The sequence below is a fragment of the Bradysia coprophila genome, unplaced genomic scaffold, assembly GCF_014529535.1.
Source record: "Bradysia coprophila strain Holo2 unplaced genomic scaffold, BU_Bcop_v1 contig_87, whole genome shotgun sequence".
Taxonomy (NCBI): domain Eukaryota; kingdom Metazoa; phylum Arthropoda; class Insecta; order Diptera; family Sciaridae; genus Bradysia; species Bradysia coprophila.
Window position 1 is genome coordinate 808,834 of NW_023504014.1, and position 11,066 is coordinate 819,899.

Consider the following 11,066-nt stretch of genomic DNA (forward strand, 5'->3'; position numbering starts at 1 on the left):
CAGTCTGTTAACTCTATGTCGAGCTAGTGATTCTGTGTCAAACTTGCTTTATGAAACTTGGCCCGATGAGCATTTTAAACGTCAGGACAAAAGTTTTGTTACAAAATTGTTACGTCATTGTTTGGATACGGGATGCCCTATAGAGTGTTATGATGAAAGAGAAAGAAATATTTTGACAAGTACCCCAAGACAACTTATAATAGACTGGTCTGCGGTCCTCTCGCTCAAAACGTAACATGTTAAAAGAGAAAGCAATATTTTGACAAGTACCCCAAGGCAAGTTATAATAAACTGGTCTTCGGTTTTCTCGCTCTCAACGTACCACGTTGAAAGAGAAAGCAATATTTTGACAAGTACCCCAAGGCAAGTTATAATAAACTGGTCTTCGGTTTTCTCGCTCTCAACGTAGCACGTTGAAAGAGAAAGCAATATTTTGACAACTACCCCAAGGCAAGTTATAATAAGCTGGTCTTCGGTTTTCTCGCTCTCAACGTACCACGTTGAAAGAGAAAGCAATATTTTGACAAGTACCCCAAGGCAAGTTATAATAAACTGGTCTTCGGTTTTCTCGCTCTCAACGTACCACGTTGAAAGAGAAAGCAATATTTTGACAAGTACCCCAAGGCAAGTTATAATAAACTGGTCTTCGGTTTTCTCGCTCTCAACGTACCACGTTGAAAGAGAAAGCAATATTTTGACAAGTACCCCAAGGCAAGTTGTAATTAACTAGTCTTCGGTTTTCTCGATCTGATCATAACAGTCTGTTAACTCTATGTCGAGCTAGTGATTCTGTGTCAAACTTGCTTTATGAAACTTGGCCCGATGAGCATTTTAAACGTCAGGACAAAAGTTTTGTTACAAAATTGTTACGTCATTGTTTGGATACGGGATGCCCTATAGAGTGTTATGATGAAAGAGAAAGAAATATTTTGACAAGTACCCCAAGACAACTTATAATAGACTGGTCTGCGGTCCTCTCGCTCAAAACGTAACATGTTAAAAGAGAAAGCAATATTTTGACAAGTACCCCAAGGCAAGTTATAATAAACTGGTCTTCGGTTTTCTCGCTCTCAACGTACCACGTTGAAAGAGAAAGCAATATTTTGACAAGTACCCCAAGGCAAGTTATAATAAACTGGTCTTCGGTTTTCTCGCTCTCAACGTAGCACGTTGAAAGAGAAAGCAATATTTTGACAACTACCCCAAGGCAAGTTATAATAAGCTGGTCTTCGGTTTTCTCGCTCTCAACGTACCACGTTGAAAGAGAAAGCAATATTTTGACAAGTACCCCAAGGCAAGTTATAATAAACTGGTCTTCGGTTTTCTCGCTCTCAACGTACCACGTTGAAAGAGAAAGCAATATTTTGACAAGTACCCCAAGGCAAGTTATAATAAACTGGTCTTCGGTTTTCTCGCTCTCAACGTACCACGTTGAAAGAGAAAGCAATATTTTGACAAGTACCCCAAGGCAAGTTGTAATTAACTAGTCTTCGGTTTTCTCGATCTGATCATAACAGTCTGTTAACTCTATGTCGAGCTAGTGATTCTGTGTCAAACTTGCTTTATGAAACTTGGCCCGATGAGCATTTTAAACGTCAGGACAAAAGTTTTGTTACAAAATTGTTACGTCATTGTTTGGATACGGGATGCCCTATAGAGTGTTATGATGAAAGAGAAAGAAATATTTTGACAAGTACCCCAAGACAACTTATAATAGACTGGTCTGCGGTCCTCTCGCTCAAAACGTAACATGTTAAAAGAAAAAGCAATATTTTGACAAGTACCCCAAGGCAAGTTAGAATTAACTAGTCTTCGGTTTTCTCGCTCTGATCATAACAGTCTATATTGACACCTTTCTTGAAAATTAGACTTCAGTGAAACGTCAACTTTTTTCAAATTTTTGCGTTTTCGATTTCCAAGTTAACTTCCGTGCAGTTTGGAAACTTGCAAAAGCATCTGCAGATTCTTTGGTTGGCCACAAACTCGAAATTTTTTAGAAAAGCAGCGGTGCAAGCTTATGTGGACAAAAAGTTTTTCCTGATTACTAAATGCTCGTGCGAAGGTTAATCGCAGTAGATCGGAATCTGGAATTCCAAAAGTGTGACTTTATTGTTACTAAAAAGTAAGGTATGTAACGTATCATTGGAGAGGTCTAGGACCACATGAAAGTACCGCATAGCAGTACTCAAAACTAAAATGCATGATGCAGAGTTAGATTAGTCTCGGTGAGCAACTTATTCACATGCAAAGAACGGACAACTCGTCCATTGTCATTTCGCTAAAAACTTTTCAAAATATTGAACATGCTGTAGGCGCCGTTCATTATCTGTTTGTAATGAAGAAATTAACTTGAAGGAAAAATAAAATTCAAGGACAATATGTAACTCACCGTCAAAAACGTTTCCAAGCTCAATGGATATATCAAGATGACAAGTTGTTGCGGTTGCTTCAACACTTCGCCCATGATGAGAACCAATTTTTTACTTGATTCTGTCTGTTCAATCCAATTGGACTCAAATAAGCAGTAAGGTAGCAGATCACTCGCAAGGGTAATGTCGTTAGCCAGGTACATAACAAAAAAAATATCAAAAAATCCATAGACCAGAGTAGCAACATAAAATTCTGATTGACCCACATTTTGGTTCGACCCCTAAATTAAGATGGGACGGACGAGTTCAACATTTTGATGACTTTTTTTAAGTTTGAGAAGATAACTCACAACAGCTAAGTTGTAGACTGAAGCACAAATAACGATGCCACTGGTTGCGATTTGGACTAAAAATAATGTTGAGAAACAGGATCTGAACCGCTCGATGGTTCTGTTTTTCGAAAGGAAAATTAATTCGAAATCGATGTTCGAAAGTCCGAAATCGTACTCGGTCAAGTTGCGATGATCTTTTATCAAAACAATTAAATCTGTAACAAACCCACTTCGTTGTGGCAATTTGAAGTCATTCCATTTCGTGGCTCTGTCAACGTTTTTCTCCTCTACACCCAATCTTCTGAATTTATTTCCCAACAATTCGTACTCGACGGAATAATTCAACATTATGTACCAAATTACGGGTGTAAATAAGAAAACTACGACACACACGGTAGTTGACAATGTCACTAGCAAGTACGCCAACCAATAAATAATTTCTGAATCGTTCCACGCGAAACTGATAAAAAGAGGTAAAACTCTATCGGACGAGAACATTGGCAGTTTCATTATAACGAGCAAAAATGCAATGGTAGATAAGGCCGCCGTATATGGACGAATGAATTTCATAAAGTTTTTTATCTTGTTGCTTGATTCCACATAATCTTCACGATGTTCAATTGAGTGAACAACGTTCGGATCGCTTAAAAATGCAAGGATCTCTTCCTTCTTGAAAAGGAGGTACAACAATTTCACGTGTACAACTGCCGTTATAAATACAGCCTGTACGGAAAAAACAGTTTCACTTCGATCGGCACATAGAAATGAATTAATTGCAAAAAAGATTGGGAACAAAGCACCATAAAACGTGTAAAATAATTTCTTCCCGATCGTACGGTATTTGACTTCTTTGTCAATTTGCCATATTCCCATTCTGTAGAATATTTGCATAATTTGCCCAATCGTTTTGTCAATTTGAATCGAAAACATTTTATTTTCGACCGTTACAACCGCCTGTCAGAGTGAAACTGGATGTTGTATATATATAACATACACTTGAATCCATTATAAGACTGGTGCAGATCGACGTGCTTCGATGCATACAGTACACAGCCTATGAAAGGAATATCGATCTATTTTCATATCAGTGTGACCGTCCTATAGCTAAAAGCACGAATAAGTGGGGAAAATAATTCGTCCTAACATTTTGAAAACAACGTTTACGTTGATGAGTATATATGCACAAACTTGGTGTTTATTTGCAATGAAAGTAGATAAGTAGGTATGGCCAGTCCATACAAGTCGGAGCACATACGGATTTGCATGGCGCCACCTCAAACGAACTCATTTCTAGTGGAAATTTGCACTAGAAATGAGTTCGTTTGAGGTGGCGCCATGCAAATCCGTATGTGCTCCGGCTAGAACAACTTTGAACGTTTGGCCATACCTATCTATTTACTTTCATTGTTTATTTGGGGCTGTACAGCCCCCTTACACTTTTTCAAGCCTTACGTCATAATTTTTCTCCATTGGGGGATTGAAGTTGTGACCAAAACGTTATTCTAAGCAAACAAGGCATCAGAACAGTCGGAGCGTTTGCTGCGACTTAGCCCCGTACGACCCGTAATCCTATTTCGTCCGTAACCATAATAAGTCCGTAGCCCTAATACGCCCGTAACCCTAATACGTCTACAACCCTCTAATGCGTCTGTTACCAAAATGCTAGTGTTCATTTTTAAAATTGCGCATAGCGCAATTACGAAAGCCCGTACGAAGTACCTCTCAAAAAAAACCAACAATTCACGATATTATTTTAGAAACCCAAAATTTTTTGCCAACTTTCCATTGGGTATTCAATTACCTCTCAAATGAAACAAAAACTAGCAAAATCAGATGAGATTTACTCGATTTATGTGCAAAAAACACTGAGGGCCGAGTACCGGCCTTAGTCCAAGGGCCCAAATTTGAAACTTTTTTCGCCACGTTCTTTTCGGTATTCAATTATCTCTCAAATGAAACAAAAACTAGCAAAATCGGTTGAGATTTACTCGATTTATGTGCAAAAAACACTTAGGGCCGAGTAGCGGCATTAGACCAAGGGCCCAAATTTGAAACTTTTTTTGCCATCATTCTATTCGGCATTCAATTATCTTCCAAATGAAACAAAAACTAGCAAAATCGAATGAGATTTACTCGATTTATGTGCAAAAAACACTTAGGGCCGAGTAGCGGCCTTAGTCCAAGGGCCCAAATTTGAAACTTTTTTCGACACGTTCTTTTCGGCATTCAATTATCTCTCAAATGATACAAAAACTAGCAAAATCGGGTGAGATTTACTCGATCTATGTGCAAAAAACACTGAGGGCCGAGTACCGGCCTTAGTCCGAGGGCCCAAATTTGAAACTTTTTTCGCCACGTTCTTTTCGGTATTCAATTACCTTTCATAAAAAACTAAATCTGGCAAAATCGGGTGAGATTTACTCAATCTATGTGCAAAAAACACTTAGGGCCGAGTAGCGGCCTTTGAGCCTCCCAACAAGCCCACGTTGCATCTTACCCAAAAACAATGTTCAGCAACTTTGTTCTACTCGTCAATATCTTTCATTTGATATATCACAAGCAGCTATTGCGTGCGTATTTCGGTAGATATCGTCGAAATACTGAAAAACACCTATAAGGCCCTAGCTCTGGAAGGGCCGACCCTACCATGCCCATTTTCGAACTTGACCTTACTTTTGTCGATACCAATCGGGGAAAAAAAGAATTTTCAAAAAAGGTTGTGATTTACTCAAGCTAGAGGGGTCACAGACGGACGGACGGACGGACGGATGGACGGACGGACATTTTTTTTATTGCGGATTCGTCATCTATTAACATAACCAAATGCTTTGCCCTTACTGTCTGCTTCCAATTCGACGTGTTACAAACGGCATATTAATCTTATAAGCCCCCAGTACTTCGTACGGGGCTAAAAATTGTTCCACGGTATGCCTCTAAAATGCACAGATTTTCGTTATAAAATTAATTTTGTTTACAAAGTACGACCCAAAATCGAGCAAATTTTGTCAGCCGCCTAAAATGTACCGGAGGTCGTTTCCAATCTCGATGAGAATAAGTATGTGTAAGGTGTTCTACAAGCAAGAACTACATGGGTATCGAGTATCGACAATTCTGATCAAAAGAATTTCTAAAAACAGTGTAAAATCAGAAATATAGGACCGTCACTTTGTAATTTTCTTACGGGAGGTTGCACGTTTCGAAGTTTAGACGAACTTATAAAACGATCAGTGCATTTCAGAGACATAGTTTTCGGTTGACTTTTTCATCGAATCATTCACTTAAGTATAGTTTCCACTTAAAAAGAGCACTCCGTTTAGCCTCCGTTTACATGACAGTTGTAAAACACTCCGTTTGCGTGACAGTTCTTTTGTTCTATTTTACAACTGTCATGTAGACGGAGGCTAAACGGAGTGCTCTTTTTAAGTGGAAACTATACTTTAAAATACAAATTTTAGGCACACATACGGCGTGAATAAAAGAAATATAAAGGTTTTCCATGATATAGATAATATAACTTAGGGTGTGGTGATTAAAAATATATTTTTAAATTAAAATGTCACACCTTGCTGTTTTTTAAGAACCTTTATATAACCTAACTTCGTTGGATTTACTGATCCAAAATGCTGAAATATGGTTCTGGTGTTGCGGAAAGTTTCGTCAATGTCTAATTAACCCAGAATTTTTGAAATGAAAAATCAAATCGTTAAGTTTGAAAGTTCACTTGAATGGTAACTTAATAGCAGCCTTTGGGCTATCGTTCCTGTGAGGGCTTAAAATAAGACAGATTTTTTGACGCCACGACACAATTTTTAGTTTTTGTTATTACTTTGGATGCGTTCGCTCTTCTCTAAAAGGTTTTGGTATTTCAGAGAACTCATGCTGAAACATTTTCTGAAAATCGAAATCAGTTGTGTTCTACCTTTTTAAGTGTTCTCCCGAAACCTCAAGCAGCTCTCTAGCAAAGTCATGAAAGCTGTTGTTAAAATTAGAAGGCGACAAATAACCATGGCTGTATACTTTGGGGAGGTCACGCAGATCGCCATTTTATTAGATACGCGGGAACACATCTTTTCCATACAAACCAATTCACCAAAATTATTTTGTATGGCTTGGTGAATTTTTTGTATGAAACGTGGTGTGTAACCCGCGTATCTGCATCTGCGTGACCTCCCCAAAGTATTTATACAGCCTTGCAAATAACAGTATGCATTCGCAAATTCCTTATGTAGGTTAGGTCTTATGTAAAATTGACGTATGACTCTTTGCTGACTCTTTAAATTCATGTCAAAACTACTTGTGGAGATTCCATCTAGTGATTTCTTGCCAAAGTAGCGATGGCTCATTACCTTTCAAAAAAAAAAAGTTGTTCAGCCGTACCGTGGTACCTTTTCAAAACATAGCTAACGCCGACCCGTACGAAACACCTATTCGTATCAAAAGCCTTTACTGTGAAACTCTTCATTTCTCTTACTTCATTTTCTTCTCTGCTGAAAAACTATTCTTCCTTTCAAATCACTTACATTATCCACTCTTTGCCTTGTTATCATATACAATTAAATTGCCGGAGGCAATATAGACAGCCCCGTACGAAGTCAAATTTCATAAATTCCTATTTAAACAGCTGTATACCGCTATATTTAACTATATTTCACTATAAATAAACATTTCACAGATAAATATATGCTATTATATAGCTCTATATGCCTGTATATAGCTCAATATAGCTGTATATAGGTATATATAGATGTCCATATATGGAATCCCTGAAACCCCACACACATAACAAATTATTTCCATGTTAACAGAAACTCTCTAAGCCTCATTTTCCCCACTTTATATCACTTTTAATAAAATCCAATATGGCCGCCGGCAGCCATTTTGTTAGAAAACCGAAAATAGTACCGACGCTTTACATTCGTTAATACCTTTCAAACAAAAAAAAATTCATGAAATTCGGTCAAAATTTACTCGAGATATTGTCAAAATACACCACGTTCACTGTACTTCCGAGTAGCCAGATAAGAGCTCACTCCAAGAGACCTAGCTCACGCTCCGGAGAACATAATTTCATGAACTTTTTCCCTGATTGGTATGGTCAATACCTATCTAAAAAAGCTAAAACGGACGAAATATGTTCAAATTTGGCCAACCTACAAGCAAAAACTGCTTGCCGCCGTGTGCCTGTTTCACACCAAGGGGTCTAACTCATGAGTCGGTCATCCGATTTCCATAAACTTTTTTTTTGTCGATCGGTATTGTAAATTTCTTTTATTTGACGTATCACTTACAAGTGTAACGTTTGAATGTCCGGAGATATCTTCGAAAAACCGTAATGCACTTATTGGGCCACAGCTCGGGAAGGGTCGATCCAAAATCAGTCATCTTCGAACTTAGCCTGTCTTTTGACATTACCAAACGGGAAAAAAAAGAATTTTCAAAATCGGATGCGTTTTACTCAAGTTATCGTGCAGACAGACAGACGGACGGACGGACGGAGAGACGGACGGACAGACGGACATTTTTAGACCCGTACGAAGTACTGGGGTCTTATAGGTTTACGCATACGTTTGTAACACGTCGAATTGGACTCCCTGAGTAAGGGGAAACCTATTGTGGTTGTCTAGAGATGCCAGATCCGCGAAAAAAAAATGTCCATCTGTCTGTCTGCACGATAACTTGAGTAAAACGCATCCGATTTTGAAAATTCTTTTTTTTCCCGTGAATTTTATGAAATTATGTTCTCCGGAGCGTGAGCTAGGTCTCTTGGAGTGAGCTCTTATCTGGCTACTCGGAAGTACAGTGAACGTGGTGTATTTTGACAATATCTCGAGTAAATTTTGACCGAATTTCATGAATTTTTTTTTGTTTGAAAGGTATTAACGAATGTAAAGCGTCGGTACTATTTCCGGTCTCCTAACAAAATGGCTGCCGGCGGCCATATTGGATTTTAGTAAAATAGAAATATCTTGGGAAAAATGATACTTAGAGAGTTTCTGTTAACATGTGTTAATAATGTGTTAAGTGTGTGGGGTTTCAGGGATTCCATATACGGACATCTATATATACCTATATACAGCTATATTGAGCTATATACAGGCATATAGAGCTATATAATAGCATATTCCTCTGTGAAATGTTTATTTACGGTGAAATATAGGTAAATATAGCGGTATATAGCTGTTTAAATAGGAATTTATGAAATTTGACTTCGTACGGGGCTGTCTATATTGCCTCCGGCAATTTAATTGTATATGATAACAAGGCAAAGAGTGGATAATGTAAGTGATTTTAAAGGGAGAATAGTTTTTCAGCAGAGAAGAAAATGAAGTAAGAGAAATGAAGAGTTTCACATTAAAGGCTTTTGATACGAATAGGTGTTTCGTACGGGTCGGCGTTAGCTATGTTTTTTCTTGCTGATTTGGCATCTCTGGACAACCACAATAGGTTTCCCCTTACTCAGGGAGTCCAATTCGACGTGTTACAAACGTATGCGTAAACCTATAAGACCCCAGTACTTCGTACGGGTCTAAAAACTTTTTCTTGCTTTTGGACAACCGTGCCCTGGCCATTTATTTTCAGTTTATTCCAGTGTGAGAATAGCGAAGAGGAGGCTATTCGCACATTACTATTATGTAACGACTATTCGAACATGATGCTAAAGTGTACAATCGAACAACGATACTCAACATCAATTGGCGCACAGTTCCGCTATCCCCGTGCCAAGTGTTTCCAAAAATGAAACAACAAAATCTTCTGAATGCAAAGTATTTAATAAATCTTAAAGTTAAATTTAAACGCCAAGTGACGACGGTACAAAAATCTTTAGTTTTCCAAAAATGACACAAAATCCGTCAATTGTTGCAGTTGATCTTCGGCTGTAGCAGTGTCCACCTTTTCGCTAACTTTCTTCTTCGGAATAATTAGGCGCGGATACGAACCGCTTTGAATATCCCATCCGAGCGACACACATAGATCGTTCAGTGCCTCCGGTGTTTGATTCAGTAGATTCTGCAGATAGTCTTCGAAGATGGAACTGTATGCGACGGCAACTAAATTTACGGTTTCCTCCTGAATTTTATCTGTGAAGAAAATGGGGGGGGGGACGTATAGATCGAGCGTTCGACTCTTCGGTCACGTCGGACAGAATGAATTTACCTTTAAGTTGTGACATGATTCGGCCAACATTTGCTGACCATTCGAAGTTGATGTCTTTGAAAAACGAATTCAAATCATTGTCCCACAGATGATTGAATATGTTCCATATCTTTTCCAGCTCCACATTTCCCGCCTTAATCGCCTTAGGAATTCTCTTCCACAAAAATCGGGCTTTCGATCTGGGGAATGTGAAGTTTGAATTAAACAACTTGCGATATCGCGAGCATTTAGTCCACTTACAGTTCATTTCTGTACAGATAAGCAGCAAACAATTCTGCATACAATTGAGCGGACAATGCCATTGTGGCCTGAAGGATATTTTAAAGGAAATTTGGTCTAAATACACCGGAGTCATCCCTGACCTTAAAATAACTTACTTCGATTTCCTGCTTTTCCAGCAAGTCAATCAGTTGATCGATTTTCTCGGTCGGCATTTCCACCTCCATTTTTTTTTACTTTTTCAATTTATTTCAACTCAGAAACTCTAAATTAAAGGTTTATTCGCGACAAATCGGTATTGCGTGAACGAAAGACAAAATTTTTGATGTTTAGAACGACAATCAAGTTTGTCTCAGCTGTTCGTAAACAATGTCAATGAATGCCTGCCATGGTGTGGATTGGCGTTGATGCGTTCTTTTACTGTTCGTGGTGTTCGTGGATGTTTTAGAAGTTGAATTTAAAAAAAAATCGTTTGATAGATTCGATCGACCGTCACTCGGATGTTATTTCTAACAACTCACTCGCAGAAAATCTATGAAATTTGGTAAATGGAAGTAGAAACAACGAAAGCGAAGAGTTGTTTCAAAAGCAAAGTACGCTTCATGATCGCATATGGGTAATTCCATGGTTAGTTGCGTTACAAATTTCGTTAACTGTGAGTCATAAAGTTAATTGTGCTGGCTATGTTTTGCGGTAACAAATCAGTCTATAAATTTTCTAATACTCAGGAGACATAGTGCTTTCATACCAACAAGAATTGGAATTTTTAGCCTGCGAAGTCTGACTTGTATGATCGCAAAAGTCGGCGGTTAGTTGCGTTACACGTTTGTGACTTTTCGAAATATTTTCACCAAATAAAAACTGATTTCGGTAAACTTTTTTTTCCCTGAAAGCTATGGTCAAGACGCGCAGGTTAAGCCCAATATGAGGTTGGTAACCCAAAATTTGGGGGAGATATGTCTAAAAAAGTGATATTTTTCGGGGGTCATAA

At 38.3% G+C, this 11,066-nt stretch overlaps 1 protein-coding gene and 1 long non-coding RNA gene across 2 annotated transcripts; both read right to left on the reverse strand.

Annotated features, from left to right (window-relative positions):
* Positions 1-2,271: 2,271 nt before the first annotated feature.
* On the reverse strand, positions 2,272-2,927 carry LOC119084590. The gene is made up of 4 exons (XR_005089096.1): positions 2,877-2,927; positions 2,720-2,819; positions 2,390-2,650; positions 2,272-2,326 (listed from the first exon to the last, which is right to left on the reverse strand). It is a non-coding gene; the product is annotated as an uncharacterized LOC119084590 (long non-coding RNA).
* A 6,525-nt stretch (positions 2,928-9,452) lies between these two features.
* Positions 9,453-10,446, reverse strand: LOC119084591 (COP9 signalosome complex subunit 8). Its single transcript, XM_037194637.1, has 4 exons — positions 10,234-10,446; positions 10,097-10,164; positions 9,857-10,035; positions 9,453-9,780 (listed from the first exon to the last, which is right to left on the reverse strand). The coding sequence occupies exons 1-4, from the start codon at positions 10,300-10,302 to the stop codon at positions 9,524-9,526; spliced, it is 573 nt and encodes a 190-aa protein (XP_037050532.1). The 5' UTR covers positions 10,303-10,446; the 3' UTR covers positions 9,453-9,523.
* Positions 10,447-11,066: the final 620 nt, after the last annotated feature.